The 24925-nt window shown below is 44.3% G+C and overlaps 1 protein-coding gene across 4 annotated transcripts in view; it reads right to left on the bottom strand.

Annotated features, from left to right (window-relative positions):
* Positions 1 to 24925, bottom strand: part of LOC147432117 (uncharacterized) — a 62911-nt gene that overhangs the window by 26481 nt on the left and 11505 nt on the right. For all 4 annotated transcript variants that reach the window (XM_086492121.1, XM_086492123.1, XM_086492124.1 and 1 more), the window contains exons 4-8: positions 21310 to 21477; positions 20955 to 21133; positions 20759 to 20854; positions 20576 to 20645; positions 20356 to 20483 (exon numbers count right to left, since the gene is read on the bottom strand). In XM_086492121.1, coding sequence (XP_086348247.1) covers positions 20356 to 20483; positions 20576 to 20645; positions 20759 to 20854; positions 20955 to 21133; positions 21310 to 21477 — 641 coding nt within the window. The remainder of the gene's footprint in view (positions 1 to 20355; positions 20484 to 20575; positions 20646 to 20758; positions 20855 to 20954; positions 21134 to 21309; positions 21478 to 24925) is intronic.

Genomic DNA, 24925 nt, shown 5'->3' with positions numbered 1-24925 from the left:
GCTACAGTTTAAGTGAATTTTTACCTCTTTCTGGCTCACTCAAGAGTACGAACGTGACATGATCATCGCTTGGAATCATCTATGAATGACCAAGGAAGATACATTGGACATCTACTACCAGAGATTCTGGGATAGTTTTCTACCGGCCTCTTCTTTCAAAAAGATCACCTTTAAACAACATATTAGCGATTTTGATGTGGTCTACTTAAAGACATGCAGGACTATAGTTTGCTGCAAAAGTCCGAGTTCATGCAACAACTAATGGGGCATGTCAAACAAGGATTTGCAATGCACGCAGGTACTCTTACGTATCCTATTGATCAACTTTTGAAGGCGCAGACCAGACAGAATTCGAACAACAGTAACTGAAGAAGGGGAAAGCTTCAAAAAAAGAAACCTTCAGACCCTCAGTTGTCAGTAGAGCAGCGAGCTGAGTGTCACAAAAGACGGAAGCGTAAACTAACTTTTAAATAAAATTCATATACTCAAGAGAACTTAGAAGTGAGAGAAAAGCTTGACACATCATTGGGGACGAGAAGATGGGTTGGTCCCCTCCCATACAGAGAATATCTTTATTGCTAAGAAAAAATCTTTACAAGCATAGGAACATGGCAATCGCCCGTCTTCAATTCTTTCTTGTTCTTTTTCAAATTCACAGAGAGAGAGAGAGAGAGAGAGAGAGAGAGAGAGAGAGCCAGAGACTACTCCCTAACTGCTAAGAGGATTTTCCCCTCTTCTGTGAGATTTTGGAAGCTCTCTTAAATGAGAGTCTATCTTCCACAAACCTCCTTGAAAGCTCTCAGAGAAGAGAGTCTATCTTCTGCTAACTGATCCCCTTCATATCTAATCATTCCTGCAATGAGCACAAGAAAGAAACACGCAAAACGCACACACATACGCTTGCTGTAATTTTCTGCACATAACCTGAAATTCTTACCGGTGCATCTTCCAATGCCGAAACGGAGGCCTTTTTCGCGATGGAATTGCACCAAACTTTGCATATGCGTAGAATAAAAAGAGAAGTATGAGATTCTATGAGTACTTTGCTGAAAATCCCCCTAATTAAGATTATTAGGGACTGAAAACAGAAAATTTATAGCCACTACACTCTAGGAAATGAGCGTTTGCTGCAACTTTTCACGACAAAACTTCTCAAGAACGTGGCTATGGTTGTGGGAGCCCTTGTTCTAGATAAAGTTTCCACATATGTCACAAGGGGCTGCTCTCAAGCTCCAATGGAGAGCTCCATCGCATAGAGCATGCTCACAATAGGGGGGGTAGCAGCATTGCCAACCTCCCAAGAGGGAGAGGTGCTGCACTTAAATAGACAAGAGCAAGATGAGGGGGCACTAGGAGATGAGGGAGGATGAGACAGAGAGCTTGCATGGGTAAGTATGCCACTTGGCACACTTAATTTAAAACTTTAAAACCCTTCTACTTTTAAGTTTTAAAAGTTGACTAGTCACTTTTTTTAAAAATGTGCGACTCACAAATGTTAACATTAATTCTACCCATGAGAACCTTAAAAGGTTCCCGACGCAGTGCTCGTGCATTACTTGTTCACACGTCCGACCATTTGCCCGGGCACAAATAGTTAAGGTTAATTTAACTTGCTTATCCTAAGGGTTTATTAAAAATAATAAAGGCCTTAAGATTACTATTCTAAGGACCCCATCTCATTCCTGTGCTCGCATTGACACGCGCAATTTTTATTAGCCTAAAATCTGAGGCTACTGTCTACCCCTTTTTGAAGGCCCGATTTTCCAATCACTAAGGCTTGATGGTATTTTCTGCTAGAGTCTCCCTAAGGTGTTCTAGCCCGCATTTTGGTCACACCTGAGGACCTAGAACTACTAGTTCTATTCTGATGTGCACACAACTATTTAAATAATTATTTTCTAGTAAATAAATTAATTATTTACAAAGGCTAGCATTGTTATATCCCTCTTGGTTCTAAGTAGATGAGCTCACCTGTAGAGCGTCAACATAATTGTGCAAGATGTCTGGGTAATCCTTGAGATCTGACTCAGTCATCCACTTTGCATCTAAAGGGGTGTAGTTTTAAACTTGACTAAACACTTTCGATGTAATCTCCCGAACTTTAGTTGTCTCTCCGAGTGGTGTATTATGTGTTCTGGCTAAAGGATTTCCTCAGTCTCACCGACTGCTGGAGGATCTTCCTGTATTGGAACCACAAGAGGAGAACCAACATACGGTTAGAGGAGACTTACATGACAAGCATTATGGATGCACCAATAAGAAGGAAAATCCACTCTAAAAGTCACATTATACACTTTATCAGTGATTTTGAACGGCCATAAAATCTATGGGAAAGTTTAACATGTTTTTTCAATCTAGCTTTCTCAAACTTAAGCAGGATGTATTGTCCTTTTTGAAGATTGAGATCCCTTTTGTGCTTGTCTGCTTTTCTCTTCTGCTTCTCTTGAGAGCGAAGAATCGCTTGTTTTACTTGTTGATAGGCAGTATCAATATCACGCACAAATTCGTATGCGGCAAAGATGTTTTCTCTGGTGACTAAAATAGGAAGTGAAAGTCGCTTCCCATAAATAATTTTGAAGGGAGCTTTACCCGTTGAGGAATGTTGGTATTGTTATTTGCAAACTCAATTGATGGTAAATATTGTTTCCATTCGGATTGTCTTTCCGAAACATAGCACTTGAGAAGGTCTAAAACAGTGGCATTAGCGATTCCGCTTTGACCACCTGTATGTGGATGATAAGCTGATGAAAAATCAAGCTTAGTTTCCAAATTCTCAAATAGTGCTTGTCAAAATAAACTAATCACGCGAGGATTTTTATCGCTGACAATAGGTTTTAGCAATCCAAGATGTTTAAAAATCTAAGCTAGAAATACTCTAGCCATGTGATCAGCTTTGATTGTTTTCTTAACTAGAAGGAAATGTGCTTGCTTATTGAATCTGTCTATAATAGTCCAAATTGCATCTTTTCCATTCTCTGATTTAGGAAGTTCTATAATAAAATCCATGGCAATACTTTCCCATTGCGTGTTAGGCACAAGGAGTGGCTGAAGCTTGCCATAAACTTTATGTCTGTCATATTTCACTTTCTGACATACTAAACACTCACGAACATATTTCTCAATGTCCGTCCGAAGAGTTGGCCAGAAGAAAAACCTTTGGAGAGCATTAGTACTTGCAAAAATCCCTCGATGGCCTGCATAGGGAGAATCATGTACTTCTTCTATCACCTTCTGTCCTAAGGGTTGAGCTATACATATAGCTTGTTGATGATATAATGTATTATCTTTAAAAGCGTAAGGTGGCCTTGAGTGTCTTGCTTGGAGTTCGGCCCAGATCGTAGCAAAATCTAGATCTTGAGGATACATCTCACTAAGATATTCTAGTTCCTCATGATAAATAGTTGTCAAAGTAGCGACCTTAGGACATCTAGAAAGGGCATCTGCAACGGCATTCTTGTTTCCAAAAGTATAAAAAATCTGAAAATGAAACATGGAAAGAAAGTTGGCCCATCTCATCTGCTTTTTTGATAACTTTCTTTGTGTGAGGAAGTAGCGAAGACTCTAATGATCAGTCTTAATTACAAAATCAGCTCCCAAAAGATCATGTTTCCATGTGGAAAGAGCATGAATTACTGCCATTAGCTCTTTCTCATAAATGGAAGCATGCAAATCTACATCTTTAAGGCACCGGCTTTCATAAGCTATGGCGTGACCCTCTTGGTGCAGTACTCCTCCTACACAATGTCACGGGGACGTGGCAACTGTTAACTATGTCACGAGGACGTGGCAACTGCTAACTTTAGTTGTTGGTTTCTTTCCAAGGGGTTTTGTTTTATTCATAGTTACGAGGGACGGGGGGGACGGGCCCTAGGGCCGGGGAACGGCCGTAACCGGGCCGGGAACGGCTGGGAACGCCGAGGGACGGACGGAAAACGGGCAGGACAGGCGGGTCGCAGGGGGGACGGACCGGGGACGGCCGGGGCCGGACGGACCGGACGGGGACGACAGGGGTCGGCCGGGGTCGGATTCAAAAAAGTGACCGTTTTTTACCGTTTGCAACGGCTCTGTGCAGCCCCAACTGCCATATTTTTTAAGCCTTGGCCCTTGGGTGGCTATAAAAGGCTCCCTTGGGCCTCTTAATACTCATAGTCTCAATGCTCAATGCTCATTCCATTTCCCTCAAGCTCAAGGCTCAAGCTCATTCCATTTCCCTCAAGCTCAAGGCTCAAGTTTGAACTTTGAAGCTCTCCTCTCCCTCTTCTACCCACTTTGAAGCTCTCCTTTACTCTCTCTCCACACAAGCTCTCCTCTAACCCTTCTAACTTCTAAGCTCTACTCTCTCGAGTCTCTCCACCATCATGTCATCTCAAGCCAACTCCACTTCTCAAGCCGCTTCTTCTCGAAGGAGGCCCGCCGTGCAAACGTGGTCGTGGTGGGATGAAGTCGACTTTAGCTCGCGTGGCAAAGGTGGCGGTGCAAGACCATGGACGTGCAAGCTATGTCCATACAAGAGAACGGGTGGTTCAAACAAAGTGCGAGCCCATCTTCTTCATGAACCCGGTCACGAGGTGAAGTTTTGCCCTCATGTAGCTCCCGAGAAGAGGTTGGATCTTCTTGAGAAACTCACGATGTATGAGGTTGCGGAAGCGGCCAAGAGGGGCCGTTTTGTTGCCGTTGATCCCTCCGCTACGGCGACACCGCGAGAGCAAAGGGAAGCCAACTTGACGACATCTCTCGAACCTTCAAGAGCCATGGATCTACACCGTCCTCTTCCCTTCCGCATCGCCAAACCACTCTCAACGAAAATTGGAATCCTAAATTGAAGGAAGAGGTAGATAGGTCGGTTGCCCGATTCTTCTTCCACGACCACATTGCCTTCCATGCTTCGCGGTGAGTTTCCCTTGGCATATGCACATTGCAATCTTCCATTTTGTATTCATAATGGGTTATAATTTCTCGACTCTCCATACTAACGCAACATGCTCTATTTTGTGTGGATAGGTCTCCATACTTTCGAACCATGGTTACGAAAATAGGGGAATATGGTTCCTCTAATGTGCCACCTTCATCGGAGAGGCTTCGCACCACCCTTCTTGACAAAGAGAAGCTTGTCGTGGAGCAAGCGGCCCAAGCAACAAAGGATTTGTGGGAGACCAATGGCGTCTCTCTTCTTGTAGATGGATGGAGCGACACCCGCAAGCGGTCCATCCACGGGGTGGTGGCCTACTCTCGGGGAGAGATGTACTTTGTGGAGTCACATGATGCATCCGATAGTGGCAAGGCCGCCGAGATGCTTGCTGCGGAGTGGACAAGCACCATAGAGATCACCTACCCGGAGAATGTCCTTTGTATGGTTGCAGATGGAGAGGCGTCAAATAGGGTAGCCGGAGCTATCATTGAGGGCATGTATCCCAGCATCCATGTCACATTTTGCATGGCGCATTGCCTCAATAACCTCCTCAAGGACATAGGGAACTTGTCATGGATTTCACCCACCATTGGTGACGCCTCTCGAATTGTCTCCTTTGTGCTCAACCATCAAAAAGTGCGCCATGAATTCTCAAAGAGGAGCCAGTTGTCTTTGCTCAAATATTCAGAGACAAGATTTGCATTCAATTGGCTTATGCTAGGCCGCTTGTCTACATGTGGCGGAGCCTTAAGGGGCCTCTTTCTCAGTGATGAGTTCCAGGCCATGCCGGAGTCTACATCAACAATAGGATTGAAATGCCGAGAATGGGCCGACAACGCCGCTTGGTGGGAGGAGGTGAAGACTCTTGACGCCATGGTCAAGCCTATTCTACACCTACTTCGAGTGGTGGATGGCTTGCAGCCATGCATTGGCAAAGTCTACGAAGCCATGGATCGGATGATAGAGGCACTTGAGAAGCTTGTGCCTGACCCTGTTCAGTATGCGGAGATTCATGGCTTGTGTGAGTCGAGGTGGAATGGATACTACTCTCCACTTCATGCGGCAGCTTATGTGCTTGACCCTGAGTTTCAAGGAAGGCGTCAAGAGACCAACAAGGAGGTGAGCAAAGGATGGCGGCTTGCATTGGAGCGCCTTGAGCCTAGCAGTGACATTAGGCGCAAGATTAGAGACGAGCTACTCAACTACAGGCAAAAGAAGGGCTCCTATGGATGTGTAGATGCACAGCTTGATCGCAACAAGATTGGCTCGGTTTTGTGGTGGGAGGACTATGGAGGAGATGGCCCACATTTGCAGCGCTTGGCTGTTCGTGTCCTTAGCCAAGCATGTACCACTAGTTGCTTGGAGAAACTATGGAGTGTGTACAGCCACATTGCCTCTAAGAAGAGGAATCGCCTTGGCGTTCAGAGGGCCAATGATTTGGTGTTTGTGAGCGCTAACTTGCGCATGCTTGCCAAGAGCATCACACACAAGGCAGATCCTTTCACTGAGTGGGAGATGGCACAAGAGAATCCATCTATGGCCGATACTCTTTTGGAGGAGCTAGAGGAGGATTTCGAGCCTCAATGCGAGCCTCCCGAGCCGGAGCCCTCATACGTTGCTGACGACCTCGACTACGACGACAATGTGGAGATTCAGCAGGCGAGCACTTCTTGAGTTTGATGATCATTGATCACTCGACTCTCGAGTCTAGACTCTTGAGTCTACGACTCTACCTACTACATAGCCCTTTGTACTTTTTGTTATCCTTGAGGCCTCAGGCTTGTCCTAAGTCCTTTAGGCTTTTTGACTCTTGAGCCCTTGTGGCATGCACTTCTCATTTTGTATCCATCGATCATCGATATTTTATTAGCACATTTCAGCCTATATGACTCGTGTTCTTTGGTCTATTTAGTGTAAATTTATGGTCAAAGTGATGCTCTATGTGTGTGGCATGTGTGCAGGTCAAAAAATGCCAAAAAAACTCTCTTTTTCTTTTTGCCGTTCCGACCCCCGTCCCCGTTTCCTGACTTTTGCCGTTCCCGACCCCGACCCGCCGTCCCATGTAACTATGGTTTTATTCTTGAGACCCTCTTCTTGAAGTAGCAAACGGTCGGACATTGCATGGCCAATGTGAACGGTAGTTTCACCTGCAGATGGGTAGTGGTCGGCACTGGAATTCGTATGGTAAAATAATGTCTAGGCTCAGAGCAAGATCATATAGGTCACCCCGTCGCACTTAGCAAGTTGGTGGATACTAGGAAGCGAACTCAATAAAGGCCTAAAGTCAGGTGTGACTACCAACTGAAAGTATCCGATAGTTGGGCCACATTGCATTTTTGGATGCGGTCCCAATGAGGATAGATGGTCAAAAGACCAGTGGGAGCCCAACGGAAGCATCTCCTAAAATTTAGGGAACTGCTATTTTGGGCCGAGAAATGTGTTCGCGTCATTACCTCCGGTATGACTAGGGGAACATTTTACATCTCTGCCGCGAAGTCAACTGGGCAACCGGTCAGGATTTTTTTTAAGCGGAGAACCCGAAACGGAAGATGCTTGTAAATGCGCCCAGTGGCACATTTCTGTGCACTTGCCTCACAAGGGAAAAATGGGCGCTGATTTTTAAGCTGGGAGGAGGCCTCTTTTGCATTCTGTCACACAAGTTAGAGCTATGGAGTGCTTCCTTTCCCTCTTATGTATAGTGCGGTGCCAGGAGTGATGCCCTGCACGCTACACTCCTCTCTCTCTCCCCTACGAGCAGTATGTTATGCCCCACTAGTGGGCTTTTCATTTGACCAATGTACAGTTATGTGGGTTCATGCGCGATTGCCGAGGCAAGAGCCTCTTGCACAGGTACCGGATTAGCTAGCAGCTAATCCCCCGCAGGTACAGGTGAATTCGGAGAGGTTTCACGCCAGAAATCTCGTCCGATTCAAAGGGCAAGTAGCCCTACAGGTGCGGGAGCTCGAGGTCTTGCTACTGATGCGACCGGCACGCGAAACGGAGCCCAAAACAGGGAATTACAGCCTGCTGTGTATTTTTGCAGGTTTAGGGTTTCGGCCCTAAACGGACCCTAATACCCCCAGGAAGTTCGGGGACGCGAGGGGACCGCTGTATAGGTGAACTGGCGCATTTTCAGGGCAGAAAACAGAGAATTCAGCATGCTGCAGATTCTCGCCAGGTTTTGCAAAGTGTCCGTATGCGTCGGGAAAGTCACCTATTGCGTGGGGATACTGACTGTGAAGCGTCCTAGTACAGTTATGCTGCCGAAATCGGGCCAGAACAAGTGTTTCTTAGCCTTGATTGTGCAGGGCAGCTCGTAGGAGATCACAGGTTTTATTCCCTTTGTTAAAGAATAAAGAAATACCGAAAGGGGCGCCAATTTTGGGGCCTACAGGTTGTCAGTGTCTGCTCGGAGCATTCTAGCTTCCGAGCCGTGTGTGTACTTAGGTGTTAATCCCCGTTACAAGTTATCTTTGCAAAGTACTCTGTGTGTGTCTAAAGTAAAGAATTTCGGGTGAAAGCCAACGCCTACCGCCCCACGGGCCGGTTTCACACAATCTCCATATGCATCGCAATACGCCTCAAAAGGTTTGCAAAGATTAGGGACGGTGAGGATAGGTCTGTGACTAAATAAACACTTAAGCGTTTCAAAAGCTTGTTTTTGTCCATGTCCCCAATGGAATGGAATCCGCATCTTAGTTAAATCATGGAGAGGACTAGCTATAGCGCCAAAGGCTCGAATGAAACACCGATAATAGGAACAAAGGCCAAGAAAATTCTATTGAAAGTTGTTGGTGTATTAGTGAGTCCAAAAGGCATCACTGAGAATTCATACAACCAAAGATTGTTCTAAATGAAGTTTTATGCACATCCTGAGGAGCAATGTGGATTTGATGTTATCAGCTCTTCAAGTTTATACGACTAAAAATACTTGCTCCTTGTGACTTGTCAAGAATGTCATCAATCGCAAGGATTGGGAATCGATTCTTGACTGTGATCTTGTTTAAAGATCTATAATCTGTGCACATACGGAATGTGCCATCCTTTTTTTGTACTAACAAGACAGGTGAACAATATGGAGAAGTAGTAGGCCTTATTAAACCCTTCTCCAAAAGTTCATTAACCTTCTTGAGTATCTCCTCTTGTTGCATTAAACTGACTCTATAAGGGGGCTGATTTGGAGGAGAACTCTCTGGGATCAAATCAATTGTATGATCCTCATGTCGAGAGGGTACAAGTTCATTTGGAAGTCCATCCGCAAAACAATCTTCAAAACATTCTAACAACTTAATTCTAGTTTGCTCTAAAGAGGGAGAAAGTTGTGAAGAAGACACATCTCTCTCTCTCTCTCTCTCTCTCTCTCTCTCTCTCTCTCTCTCTCTCTCTCTCTCTCTCTCTCTCTCTCTCGCAAAATTTAAGTACGTTGAAACACACTTTTTCATTTCCTTCTAAATTGCAATGTAGTTGGCGATGGGAATACGCAATCACCTGCATCAACAGTTACAACATGATGCTTTCCTTTATGATAAAAGGACAGGGTTTTTTGAACATAATCAGGGATAAATCATAAGATGCATCTTGTAGTGCCAAGGCATTCCCAAGATTACATCACATACCTCAAGTGAAGCTAATAAGAAATATTCTTGATCTTTGTAGTTGTCTATCTGTAAATTCAGCTTCCCCTATGATAGGAGTAGAACTGGAGTTTTGTCCTTTAAAAGCAGATGATGCTTAAAAAAAGACACCAAAGCGGTTGGGCTGTAAATTGAGGTCTTCAGCAAGCTTCATAGAGATGAAGTTATCCGTACTGCCTGTATCAAACAATCTAAGTGCCCGCTGGTTGTTAATGTTGCTCCATTCCTTTAAAACAGATCTTTCTTTACCATCCTTGGTGGTATTACCCTGCAATCTGTTACTGCATTAGAAGAAGGGGGCTGTGGGGTTTTAGTGGGGCAATCACCCTTCACATCTCCAATTTCTCCACACTTGAAACATCTCCCTTCACTCATATAGGTTCTCAATTCTACGGGACAAAGATATTTCCCTCTCTTGGGCTGATTAAGTTTTGCTTCTGCATCTCAGACGGTTCTTTTCTTCTTTTGCGAAGAAGAAGTAGAAGAGGTCCGATTATTAAGAGCTTTCTGCTTAGTATGATAAGTGCTTTCTGGTGTATAGCGTCAGCTATGCGAACGGATTCCGTAAGTATTTGTAAATTGCTTTGTGGATAAAGCTTCATAGCCTTTTGCAAGGCTTCATGCAACCCACCTTCAAACTTTCGCATCTTCTCTGAATCTTCAATCTTCTTGAATGGAGTAACTTTCAAGAGAACGTCCTTTAGTGGCAGACGTGTTATCTCGCAAGCCATTGGTTTTGGCTATTTTGGTGATTCATCATGAAAGCTTCGAGGATATGGTAGATCGGTACGCCACCAACCCTGATTTTGCAGTCACAGCGTGGGCAGACAGTTGCAGGCTATTTTATTCAAAAGGCTATTTCATGTGGAAAACAATGTTGTGTGTTCTGCAGCCGTTGAGGGAAAAGGTTATGACAGAGTGCCACTATCCACCTTTTTCGGGCCACCGCGGCATAGATACCACGTTGAAAGGCGTCGAGCGTTACTTCTATTGGCCGAGGCTCAAAAAGAATGTGGACGAGTTTGTTCACAGTTGTTTAGCATGCCAAAGGGTCAAGTTTGACCGGTACAAGGCATCGGGTCTTCTACAACCTCTACCCATACCTTCCCGACCATGGGAAAGCATAGAAATGGACTTTACTTTTTATCTACCTAAGACTCATAGTGGGCATGATGGCATTTGGACAATCATTGACAAATTCAGTAAGCACACTCACTTCATTCCGGTAAAGAAGACAGTTAAGCCCGATCATTTGGCTAAACTGTTTCTCTCGCAAATTTTTTGATTACATGGTATCCCGAAGTCTATTGTTTCGGACAGAGATCCCCGGTTCACAAGTTTGTTTTGGAGGGCAATCTCGGAGAACATTGTCACACGATTGCAGTTCTCATCCTCATTCCACCCACAGACTAACGAGAAATTTGAGATAGCCAATTCAGTGGTTTTGGACTTGTTGAAGTCATATATTTCAGATGAAAAGGCTCAGTGGGAGAAGTATTTGCCCTTGGTGGAGTTTGCCTACAAAAACATAGTTCATACGTCGCAAGGAAGGCACCATTTGAGGTAAGAGGGTGCTAAGAAGGTTCCACCTTTTCTAAGCACCAAAGATGAGATTTTTGAAGCAGATCAATACAATCTGAATATGGACACTGCTTTTCCTAAAATGCGCGAGGCTCTTGAGAAGTCTCAAGCACGGCATAAGAAGGCAGCGGACAAGCATCGACGTGACTTGCAGCTGAAGGAGAATGATTGGGTGCTTTTACGGTTTGAGAAGGAACGCCTACAAAAACGAAAGGGTAAGGAGCAGCTTTTTCCAAAGATAAGTATGCGATACTATGGCCCTTTCCAAATTCAAGAGAAGATCAATGATGTATCCTTCACATTGAAGTTACCAGATACTTGGAAGATTCACAATGCATTTCATGTGAGTCTATTGAAACCTTTCAAAGGTGAGGTACCAGTGGACAGGGAGCCTGAGGAGCAACCTGAAGTGGAAGAAACCGAGGAGATTCTCATTCCAAAACAGATACTGACTCACAAGGAAGAAAAGTGAAAGGTAAAGTGATACGGCGATTCTTAGTCAAGTTTAAGAACTATCCTACATTGGATGCAACGTGGGATGGAGGAGGAGGACCTAGCAGATACTCCTCAAATTTTGGAACTTTACCTTGAGGCTTTTGGTCTAGCTTCGACTATTCCAAGAGTTCCCAATGATCAATGGGTTGAATCTAGTGTAGCTGGGACTGCACAAGAGAGGTGATGTGGATATGATATTAACAAGATTTAGTTAATCACGACATTCTCGTGAGATCGGTGAGATCTCGACGTGAATGCTAAATATGTTACAATAGATCATGATTTTCATCCAAGATCTTAACGAGGATAGTGATGTGAATGCGGTTTGAATGTTCAGTGATTGTCATCTTTGTGCGAGTGTTGGATATGTGTTGTCTAGTGCGTCAGTACTTAGAGTCGGTATCTACTAAACTAGCTTCTAGCTTATGTTAGTTTTGCAGGCGTAATTGAGGGCGATTACAATTCTTTCAAGAGGGGGGTATCTCACAAAGTGATGACGTGGCATGGCGACTGGACACACTTCGGACAGACGGAGGTGCAAACCCTAGTGAAAGATGCTTATTTAGTTAAAACAACTTGTAGAACCAATTTCGAGAGGCCAAAAATGAAGATTCAATTTTATAAATTGTTCCAACTTATAGGTCCTGTCCAATGGGGCCCAGGGGACACAAGAACCCTAAAATAAAGCAAGCATCCCAATTTGGGTAAGAATTGCTCACGTGGCACCGCTGAACGGACATCCCACTAATCGCGTCGATTGTTGACGTGACCTGTACGGATTTCCACAATTTGCGCTAGGCTTTGGGACCAAATGCTTTTAGACTTGAAGCTTTTTATGTACACTGCTTTTGGAAGGCCCACATCGTAGAAATAAAATGTAAGGGCCTCTCTCTTGCCAGTTGTACGTTGTGGAGCGTAGCAGAGACGAGGACCCTCAGACATTGTATTTTGTGAAGCATCAATAATAAAGAAATACCGAAAGGGGCGCCAGTCTTTGGGGCCAATCTCTCAAGGCGCGGAACTTCGTCGTGCCATGTCCTCTCTCGCAATTTTGTTCAGTTTGTTAATTTGTTTTCGGTTTCTCTTACGTGTGCTGCATTAGATTCTCGGCTTGGGGTGCCCAAGTCTATTACACACTCCTTCTCTTTCCCTGAGAAATTGGTTGGAGATGGATATCATTCTCTGAAATACGCACACTCGTCAATTGAGCCGTATTTTCGAGAGCGGCAAGACGAGCGTTAAACCCTTGCACAGCCCCTTCAAGAGAGGACAAGTGAATGTTCATCTGAAAATTGGCGTTTTCCAGAGTTGATATACATTGGTCGAGGCTTTGTAAAGCACATGTGAACCATGTGTACAGAGCATGCGTGAACAGGATTTGAATGTTACCTAGTGTGTTGTCACGTTGTGCATCCGAGCTAGCGGAATCGGTAAAAAACTCAAAATTTCACACGAAACCAAGCCTTTTCTGCACTTTTTTGTTGCAAAAAGTCGAGCAAATGGGAGAGAGGAGCGTCGGGAGGGAAGAAGGAGGCCTGAAAATGGATTTTCTGCAAAGTTCTTGCGACTCTCTGTAAGTGAATTCTTTATAATTTGCAGGTTTCAAATTTTTGCCTTAAAAAAGGCCTTGGCCACACTAGAAGTATTTGAAAGAAGGCCTCTTTTAAAAAACTCAACGCAAGGCCAAAGGGCTGCAAGCGAAAAAAAAGAATCAACGCAAGGAGAGCCGCGTCGACGCGTGGAGAAAAAATATCACCCCTCCCTTTCTCGTGGCTATGCGTGCCCAACACACGCCATAGGTTCCACCTTGGAGCCAGCGCATGCCCCTCCCTCCATGTTGGATGGTTGACAGAGCGCAAAGTTCCTTCTCGCGCTACAACCCACATGGGCTGTGGACTATCGCGCCACCTGTTGGGGCTGCCCACCCTCTCTCTCTCTCTCTACATTGGCTACCAGCACACCATGGCCACATGAATGACACTGTGAACCTGCGAATTTCCAGAAGCAGCCTCTCTGTCACGTCCTCACCTACACGCACCATGGGACCCAAACCAATACAGCAAACAACCCCCCCGAGACCTGAAATCATGGAAGGGAATACGCCAGCATGCTCATTACGAGACATATGGGGACTCATCTCCTCGATGCATACCACCATCATGAAGCAGAGCGATGAAATCAAAGACCTAGCTCTAAAAAACCAAGAATTGGAACACAAGCTCCAAATGCAAGACCTACGAGTTCGTCACCAAGAGGAGAAGATGCAGGATCTCCAGGGTGCTCTTGATAAGCACACAGCTACAATGTAGGCAAGAAGAAACCCGAAGCAAATCGGGCAATCGTATGCACACTTCTGGATGCCCGCAAGAGGGCTATTATCCTCGAAAACACCCGCATCTACTTAAAGGATAGCTCACTATACATCAGTGAAGATAGAACGCCGAACCAACAAAAGACCAGACGTGAAGCATATGAAGCTCGCATGAACAAAAAAACAGCCCAAGCGGACACGAAAGGGGAAGAAAAAGAGGAAACAAAATGACAATGCGAGACCCATGGGTTCACGGAACTACACGTGACAAGTTGGAATTGCAGAGGCTTCCCGTGGCATAAAGGAGAAGGATTAACAGAAGTCCTACCACAAGCCGACATTCTCTTTTTATTGGAAACATGGGAACACGATGCATGTAGAATACCACACATTGAAGGATGTCACACACTCCCTACGGATGCCATGTACAAAAATGAGGGGACAAGGAGGAGTCGCGGTGATATACCGAGAGGAACTCAGAAAAATGATCACAATTTGCAAGACAGATGCTCATAATCGGTACATATGAATCAAGTTTGACACAAAACCTAAACCTATGTTCATTGCCGGGTGCTACATCCCCCATAGAGAGTCACCATTCTATGGTGCCTTCAATGTAGAGAAGAATTACCCTTTCGAGGATCTGTATGCCGATATCCATGCCTATGCACAAGAAGGGATGATTATGCTTATTGGGGACATGAATGCTCGCATAGCACATGCGCAAAATCAAATGGTGGATCTCATGACACCTCCAATGCTTGAACATAATGAGATACTAGATCCCACATGGGAGAGATATTCGAAAGATCTCATTACAAACCCGCAAGGTATTGCATTGCTCAGTATGATGACATCCTTACAACTAATCGCCGTCAATGGAACAAGTAAGTTTGAAAAATCGGGAGAATGCACATGCTACACGGCCAACAAAGGCATGAGTGTTATTGATTATGTATTGATTGCATATGAGGCATCCCATATTGTAAGTAATTTTACAATTGGGAAGAGGTCACCCAATTCGGACCACACCCCAATCCATGTATGGCTACAAGTTCCCACTTAAAAAGCACAAAAACAGCCCCATGCCCGATCATGGACATACAAAATGCAAGTGGACAAGAAAAGAATGTATGCAGAACATCTAGACAATGCACTTGCTCATGTACCCATGCCATCACACATTGAACAAACATGGCCAATTTTCAAACAAACTCTAGGTGACGCCGTGGAACAAACAATGGGAAAAACGCATCGGCGAGGAAATCATGTTAAAGGGCTACCGCATAACCCATGGTTTGATGAAGAGTGCAAGTATGCAAAAAAACAATTGCGGACACTGTCAACTACGAACACAGAATGGGAAACTCTATCAAAAGACTACACAAATCTCAAGAGGAGGAAAAGAAGAAACTATGAGCTATGCATGGAGACACAAGCCATAGCCAACTTCAAGAAAAACCCCAAAAAGGAATGGCTGAAAATAAAAGAACGAAGACATGACATTATGGGGGACATAAGCTCAGATGACATGTACATGTATGTGGAACAACTATATGTGCATAATAATGCGGAAGAAATGCCACACATGCAAACCGATCTCCATGCCCAAGACCACTTTGATTTCGAAACGGTTAAAAAAGGCATATAGAAACTTGCAAATGGGAAAGCTCCGGACATACTACACTTGAACTCAGAAATGCTTAAATGGTCAGGTATGAGAGCCAAAGAGTGGATACATAGAATGCTAAACCAAGCCATTGTTCAAGGGCTACCCGAGGATTGGCAAAAGAACTAGATCAAAGCACTTTACAAAAAAGGGGATGTAAATCAGCCTACCAACTACCGTACCATTATGGTAGGATCTTGCATGGCAAAGCTTTTAGGAAGCATCTTAGAACAAAGCATAAGCACATGGGCGGAGACAAATGGAAAATGAGCAAAAGAACAAGCAGGTTTCCGACCAAAACATAGCACCATTGATCACCTTGTTTCACTCAGGGTATTAATGGAAAAGAGTTGGCTAAAGGGAAAAACATTATACTGTTGCTTTGTAGATTTCACCAAAGCCTTTGACACGGTCCCGAGAATGGGTATATGGAAAAGGATGGAATGCATAAAAGTACCGATGCATCTCAGGAGTGCGGTAGCACGTCTCTATGACAGAGTCATATGTCAACTAAAAACGCACAAAGGGCTGTCCAAAGCTTTCTCAAGCAACATGGGGGTCAAACAAGGATGCCCTCTCTCCCCTACTCTTTTTGGATTGTGCATTGATCAAATAGAAAGCTTCCTCCCTCAACTAGAAGGAGATGAACCAGCCATCGGGATGCTTACACTTCTCATGCTCATCTATGCACACGATGTGGCTCTTTTCACCCATGACATTACAGCTCTACAAAAATTGGTCGATGCGTTACATGCTTTTTGTGAAAATGTGGGTCTATCAATCAATGCAGACAAAACAAAGTTCATGATTGTAAAGACTCGTAAGATGGATATCAACGCCCCCCTCATGTATCAAGGGAAACAAATTGAGAAAGTCGACAGTTTCAAGTACTTGGGGATTGACATCCCGTGCAACTATGCTTGGGGACAATGCGCACATAATAGAATTGACATCGGCCATGCCAAGTACTATCAATTTGAAAACATGTGCACACAAAGGAGCATAAAAAGATGGGAGATAAAAGCGACCATTTTTGAGACATGCGTGGTGCAAGCCATCCTCTACGGAGTGGAAATCTGGGGAGCAAGCATTTCAGCCCACACATGGAATGAAATTGAAAAAATTCAGAAAAAGTTTCTATGTCGACACATGGGGGTCAAAAAGACGACACCATACTCCGTGCTACTCTTGGAGACAGGCAAGAGACCACTAGAAATGAAAGCATTGCAAAAAATGTACACGTATATCATGAAGGTCAAAGCGATGCCTACTACTCGAATCCCCCACATTGCATGGGAAACGGGATGTGCCCCACAAAAGAAAAAAAAAAGCAAATTTCTGTCATCGAGCCTCATACAAGACATTAAGAAATGGTTCGCTAAATGGAATGTAGAGGCATATGTGGACATGCTTATTGAGGAGGGCAAGGAGGGAGAACACATGCTGAATTTTGACATTGCATTACTAAATAGCCTCCACACCAAGTGGAAGACAACGCAACACCGCTCGAAATTTGAATACTATTGCAAGCATGTCAACACAAAGTATTGGGAAGGCTATAGCACAAACCCAATGGAAGCCCAGGCCCACATACGAACACCCATGCCCCACATGGCACGAAGAGCCATCTCTTTGATGCGCACAAGGTCACATATGCTCAAAATAGAAACAGAGGGCTGGCTGAAAATTGATGCTTCTAAACGGATATGCACATCATGTACAATGCAAGCTCTTGAAGATGAAGCACATGTGACATTGGAATGCCCAGAATACGCTCACATCCGGGCTAATTTTCAACCACTTCTAAGCGGTTGTTCTACCTTTGCGGACCTATTATCCAAGACAGACCCCTCCCCTACAGCTCTCGGAACATACCTCACCCGCATACTTGAGCATCAAAAGACACTCATAGGAACACAAAAAGAGAATAACACACACCACACCTTACACCCCCGTGAGGGGAGACTATGTATCACTTTGAGGTCCCATGGGTCATTTATGGCCCCCCGCGGACGTTGATACCAAATCAAATCAAATCAATCTCTCTCTCTCTCTCTCTCTCTCTCTCTCTCTCTCTCTCTCTCTCTCTCTCTCTCACACACACACACACACACACACACACAGAGGGACTCTCTTTGCTCCACACTCGAGGCAATGGAGAAGGAGAGCCAATGCTCTCTCTCTCTCTCTCTCTCTCTCTCTCTCTTTCTCTCTCTCTCTCTCTCTCTCTCTCTCTCAGGAGCGAGTGGCTCAGATGAGGGCCGACCCGACAGCTTTCATCCGGGTAGCCTTGGCACCAGACCCGCCCATGTACCACATCTTACATCCCCCCATTAGTACAGGATGGAGCTAGATAGCTTGATGCATTCTCATGATTGTACTACCTTGAGCATATAGACATGCATATACCCCTAGAGATAGAGCTCCATCCCTCCTCAGATACTCCACTACCTACATTCAGTTCAGTTTTGTTTCATTTGTCTTTCCGATAGACGGATGACATACACACCATGTACATTTGATTTGTCTCATAGGCCGATTTCGGCCTGATATAGACGTTAAAAATCTTTCTTTCTTTCTCTCTCTCTCTCTCTCTCTCTCTCTCTCTCTCTCTCTCTCTCTCTCTCTCTCAGAGGGACTCTCTTTGCTCCACACTGGAGGCAATGGAGAAGGAGAGCCAATGCTCTCTCTCTCTCTCTCTCCCCCCCCCCCCCGCTTCGCACAGAGAGAGATTTTAAAAGGTATTGTATGCTGAATTTTACTGCAAAATTAGTAAATCAATAGATAATTCACTGATTTTCATCGAAAATCAGTAAAATCAATAAAAAGCCTCTAATTTTCAGCATTACCACCTGTTAATTTTCTGATTTTCGATACAGAGCATTAATTTTCACCTATACATATGCTTACGAGAAGAAAAACAAACAATTTCAGCAAGTAGTCATTAAAAATTAGACTAAACCAAGGTTATCTGACTCAAACCGATCCATCGGTGTGCACATGGTCCTTCCTGTAGCCAAGCCGGCTCTGATACCATGAAACGAACACGCGGAGAGGATCTCCCGGTTACACGGACCGCCTATAGACGCGTCGGAAAAACCACCCGGCCATAGCCAACATCCGGTAGCACCCACGTGCTAGGGCCAATGTCCGAGGACATAGGCATGCACTTGTAAGACCAAGCGTCCCATACCACCCGGCATCACCTCCTCGAGGTGACCTCGCGCACTCCTAGCCTCACGGGCTAACCATTGACACACTACCGGTGGGGGTCGATAACTACAAATGAGGTCTTGGCCTCCCTTTTATAATAGTGGCCGACCACACTGGCCGGGTTCACACTACATCCGCCCGGACACCGGATGCCCATCCCCACGGGGATCCCCTCTCTCGTGAGTGGGACATAACAACATGTAGTAGAGGGGAGTAGCAACGGCACAGGCCAGGCAAGCAACGGACAACGCTGGTTGGACGGAGGTCGATAATGCTAGTTAGAACAGTGGCATACGCAAGCGAGGATGTGGCGGCCCGCGGGTATATTGGTAGAGGTTGCATGAAGCGTAGCGTGAGGGCACGGGGATGGCTGAGGCTCGCTAGGGTTAGGGTTAGCGACAACTCTCTCTCTCTCTCTCTCTCTCTCTCTCTCTCTCTCTCTCTCTCTCTCTCTCTCACACACACACACACACACACACACACACAAAGTGGCTTTATACTATGAACAAAAAGACATCTAGAGATGCTCATGTTAGAGTTTGTCACCCCTCCGGCTCAACCTAGAGGAGCTACCAGTGCCTTGGTTTCTCCCAGGGGCTGGTCATAGGGAGTGAGGGTTGTTTTGTGGCTGTGCCCGGCCTATGTGAGGTAGTTTGCTCATTATCGGCCTATTCCAGCCATTGTTTTGTCCACCTTGTATTGCTTGCAGTGTCATATAGTGTGCCTCTTGGTTGCCCCATGCTAGTACCACTAGATTCCACCTATAGCAGGTTATTTCCCTATTTTAAAGTTGTGGGGTTATTTATTTGTTGGATGATAGCAAGGCAAATCTGGGAGTCCCTATATAGGGACCCCACCCCCTTGTACTTCATCCACATTGATCAAAGCTTGCCAACGTTTAGGGCTCTCTCCCCCTAGCATTTTCTCTCCTTCAACAATTTCTCCCTCTAGCGTTTTTGCTAGATCGCCATCCCCCTCTGTCTGCCTTTGCATTTTTGTTGGATCTCTCTCCTTCTATGCCCTCTCTTGCCCTAGGCGACTCTCCCTCTTCGCATACATTGCATATCTAGGAGATCACCGCGATGGGGTTGCTCTTGCAGGTTCCACATTCAAAGGTTGTTGCTGTCCACCATCAGATCTAAGGGATTGTACACCTGTTGCCGCTGTTTACAGCCAAATCTGTCCATCTTCCGCTGCCACTTCTCACTACTCAAAAGGCCCATCACCTGGAGGATGTACAAGACGGGGGTTACAATGTGAGGGCTATGTATACATCAAGGTGGCCTGTATGAAGAATGCAAAATGAACCACTGTGGAGGTGTGTAGTGCAATGTGATGTGACCATGGTCCAGACTGAAAAGAACTAAAGATCGTCCATGTCTGAAGAAAAGAGTATCTACACCTCTTCGCTGCCTTGGAGAAGCCTGCTTAAGCCAATGAAGACCTCCTTAAGCCGTTACAATGAAGCATGCATGTCATGTGTACATGCAGTGTTTACACATTCTAAAGCAATCTAGTGTATCAAACTCGATGAAGGTTTTACTTGATTGATGAACGTGGTAAAAAGTTCCGCCACAGAGCTTTTGTTTTGAGCCCCAAATTTATTCCCAATGAACGGTTGAATCTTCTCCCAGCAATCTTTTGAAACCTCCTCTGTAAGATTCGCACAGCCTGTAAAAAAGTGCAAGAAAGTGGAGAACTTAACTTGCTTACTTGCTGCGTACACAAAACTCAAAGGAAATGGTTGCCTGCCAGAGTCTTACCTTTTAGTTGTTTTCCAGTGTCTTCATTTAGCACAGAGCTTAATGGGGGTAGCACTGGTGGAGAGCGCGTCTAGACACAGAATTACAATATACAGCAATGTAAGAGGCCAGCCTATATCAAGCCTGATCCTTGAGCGTAGAGCACACATTCAAATTTGCTCCTGCTTTTGTTACACAACTCACTTGAAGATGAAAAATGACAAGAAGGCAAAGTGCGAATGAATTGAGAGTCCCCAGTTTTGGATCATTGATGTCATGAGCCTTTGCCCAAAACTTAACCTACAAACAAAGACAAAGAGTTCATTTGGCATAACACAATGCCTGCTGCAAATCTTCATTGAAAAAACAGCTCCATTTTTGAAGGCAACTAATGATCTACCAGGAAAATCAAGTCACGGCATCTTGAATCGACTTCACATAACCATCGCAACATCCGGGACTTTACAATAGCAGTATCATTGTCAACAGAAACATCACAAGAGATACTGTGTTGCGAGTCCTCAAAAGTGATAAGTGGCACACGCGCATATGGAATAAACTGCACTTTACGGGCTTCACCTGCGTCCACAAGCGACATGCATAAAAGTCTTATCTAATCAGACAAACAATTTTGTGACCTCCTCACTAGCCCCTCTACTTAATCGAAGAAACTCCCTCCATATAAACTGAAAACAAGCATGACTTGAGAAAACACTCCTAGAAAACTATTAAGTTAGGAGGAAGTAGAAAAAAACCTTTTCTTGCCAGTGTCTTTGACAAGGCATTTAGAATTTTCACTTTCACTTTCTTGCTGATGGGCTGTAGCAAGGTGCTCCTGTCTGGTAACTCCAATGACAAGTCCAGGTCTGCCCATCGAGTATACAAATTGGACTCAAAAGATCCAAAAGTAGAAAGTGTTGAACCTGAAACAAATAAGGTTTCAGTTCAACATAGCACATACATGACTCAGCAGGTGTGCAAACCTGAGTATAGGTCATGTGCATGATCAAGATTGTCTGCACATATAAATGCTTAAAACCCAGATTAGCGAACTACTGTCAATCCCAGTTCTAGCTTTAAAAAAATGTCGCATGATAGACGTTGTTGAGCATAGATTTCAATAAATGCATGACCAAGAGATGTATACTAAGGGTCATGCTACATGCCATCATCATTTTCAATACATAGAATAAGCATAGACAGCAACAGATAGCGTAATAACTATAGGATATATATCCCTTGATGAAACCAAGAAACTGCCCAGATGTCCACATGTAACCATTTACAAGCTCGCTCAATCACATTATCCCTTAAGTATTATGGCTGTTAGATGCAATGGGATTTAGAGATCTGATGGAATCGAGCAATCACACAATCAAAATCCTTGTTACCTTGTGTTGCTAAATTGGCTTTATCTAAAAGAAATATAATTCTAAATGAATTATTGGATATATAAGTAAAAGGGTTTTCTTGCTTCTAAATGAATTATTGGAATTATAATTGAGAGGGTTTTTCTGAGACATCCGAGTATAGCTATTTCTAGTGCGTCATTCAAAGTAGTGACGGGAGCACTGTGAGCGGGGATATATGTAGCGCCACCAAGAATGGGTACTACTGACATGTCACATTGCATGGGTGACAGGAAGCATCGGGAAGAAGTATTCGACCATCCAAGAGCGGACATCTCTGATACGTCATAGGATGGGTGACATAGAGCACCGCGAAGGAGATTGTACCGTAAGTTCGGTGAGAAAGGACTAGGTGATGGGTATTCTTGATGCGTCACAAGGTGGTGACGGGAGCATCAAAAAGGGAATATTCCATATTCACAAGGAAATTCCGAACTGGGTTAGAATTGCGCACAAGAAATGAGCAAGCACTTGATGAAAAGAAGTCAGAGGAAACTTTGAGGAAACATTGTTGCTTTCTGAGAAAGCGGGTTGCTTTTCAGGAAAGCAGATGCTTTTTCGTAAAAGAGGTCTATGTTAGCATTGCATCTGTGCATGAGACTGCATCCAAGGACGCCTGGGTTGTGAGTGTAAGCATTGTTTTCAGCTTATAAGGGCTTACTGAGTTTTTAGCAGGTTCATATCATTTCCCTTAGCCACCTACTTAACAAGTGGGCAACCACAGATAAATAAAGCAACAAAATCCAAGCATCCCCTTTCTCTCTCTTTTTAGCAAGAGAAAAAAAAAAGATATCCTCTCTCTCTAGCCCTAGGCACCCCCCCGCTCTCTTCTTATCTCGGCAAGACCACCCTATTCCCACCAGCTGCTAGGAGCTATAAAAGCAAGCCCTCTCTCACTCTCAGACACAAGAAAAACCCAGCCCTAGTGACAAGGAGGTGCTGCTGCAGATTTCAGCCACGGAGAACACGCCGACGGTGATGCCCATGGCTGCCCCAAGTGTACCGGATGTCGCCAAGACCGAGAAGTTGAGTTCCATCACAAAGAAGTGCCTACGGAGAGTGTTTCCTTCGCAACAAGTTGCTGTTTTTCTCTGTTTTCAGCCCATAAACGTCGTAGACCGGGCTAATTTACAAGAAAGAATCCCAAAACACACCTCTTCTATGTGTAGGATTGGAAGAAATGTAGAAATCTCTTCCGGCAAGTTGCTATTCAAGAACCAAGTTGCGTTCCGAGTGTTGAGACTTCAAAAGTTACATTTTTCATGCATGTTTTGATCTCTGAGTGTTTGTTTGCAAGAGTACTTCCTCCTCGCAAGGGAGTAGGAGCAGAGGAAGGCATGAGCCTCTGCCGGAGAAAAGCGCTTTGAGGAACTAGAGCCAGATCAGCCGAAGGGTTTCATAATGTAACGATTCTAGTTACTAATCCTTAATTAAGTACTTAAACTCATGTTTAAGACTTAAGAAACTTGCACTTGACTCGGAGACAAGGCTCAGCAGACTCTGTGTTTGATTGATTGAATGAATATTGAGTACAATAGGCTCCTTATATAGGAGATGAACAGGTTCATAGGAAAAAGAATGACCCTTCACAAAGAGACACATCCTTTAGGCGAATAGACACATCCATTTGATGAAGAGCCACAACCATTGGTTGAAGGGGCATGACTAGTCGTCAAAGGAGTGTGGCTGTTGGTGAAGAGACATGACTTTAGAGCGAAGGGTTGTGTCCATTCAAGGACACGGGTCCTCCTGGGTTAGTCACACTTCGCATCTGCATCTGTAATGAATCAAGAAGAGTGTATAATGTAACAACAAAGACAAAGAATACATCACAATCGTGAGATTCCCTACCATTTAAAATAAAACCAAGGGGTAGTTGTAGAAACTCCAGGAGAAGGAAAATGTATTCTGTAGTGCTTCTGCATCCAAAGCTCTAACTCTTCAGTCCCATGTCATGGCACTATTATTGACCATATCTAGCTTGCCAAACTGAAAACGGATCAAATCTGCAACTTGTCTCATCTTTGTTAAAAGTATCAATGTCACATCTGCAACTTGATTATTAGTGCCTTTGTCAAATTCATTTGTAACTTCGAGCTTTGTCCAAGAAAAGATTGAATCTTTATCTTCTTCAAGTGAAAGTATTGGTAAACTGACTTGAGTTTTCTGTTGAGTGATGACCATTGGTTGGAAATCTGCAAGGTGAATTTCCATTGGTTTGTCTAAAACAATAAAATCCTCTTGAAGGGATGTCGTAGACTGAGACAGAGTAGTGTTTGGAGGTATAACCATCTGTAAAGGTTTATCAAGAGAACAGTTGTGTCCAAAGATTCAATTGCAACGACGAAAGTCATGATGCAAGAGTCTACATCTGTTTTATCCTTTGTACCATTGAAGGTAAGGATTGGTATCTTCAAGTTTGAAAAATTGTCATTCACCATTGCATTTGGTATCTGTTCAGAAACAAAGACTTTATTCTGTAAGGGCGGTGATGAGGCGAATTTTTATGCCTGGTACACGGCCAAAGAAGGGGTTATGTGCTTGTTGGTTGTCACACAAGAACTGGAATCTTTTGAATCTTCAGCTTTCTCAGCGAGTATTAAGGCTTCCAATTGAGAAGGGGGAGGTCGAGGGAGTTGTTGCCTCTTAGACTTGTGAAGATCCTCTTGCACAAGGAAAGGATAAATAAATCTTCAACTTAACCACCATCAGATAAGAAAGACTTAAATGTAGGGCATGGCTTGCGAGGGGAATTTTGTCCGACGTCGCGGCATTCACGACCGAGTACTCGACTAGGGTCGGATATATGTGCCACTAAGTAAGCCTATCTTGATATGGTTGATTTCTTTTTAAGATGAGATCCTTTGGAAGCTTCATGTTGTTGATGATTCCCATAAGAAGTAGATTCCTTAGAGCTGTAACATTTCCAAGAATATTCATGTTGAGAATTTTGTTGCTCGCA

This window comes from Adiantum capillus-veneris, chromosome 20 (genome assembly GCF_014529385.1).
Source record: "Adiantum capillus-veneris isolate H3 chromosome 20, ASM1452938v2, whole genome shotgun sequence".
Lineage (NCBI taxonomy): Eukaryota > Viridiplantae > Streptophyta > Polypodiopsida > Polypodiales > Pteridaceae > Adiantum > Adiantum capillus-veneris.
This window is presented reverse-complemented; position numbering and strand designations above follow the sequence as displayed.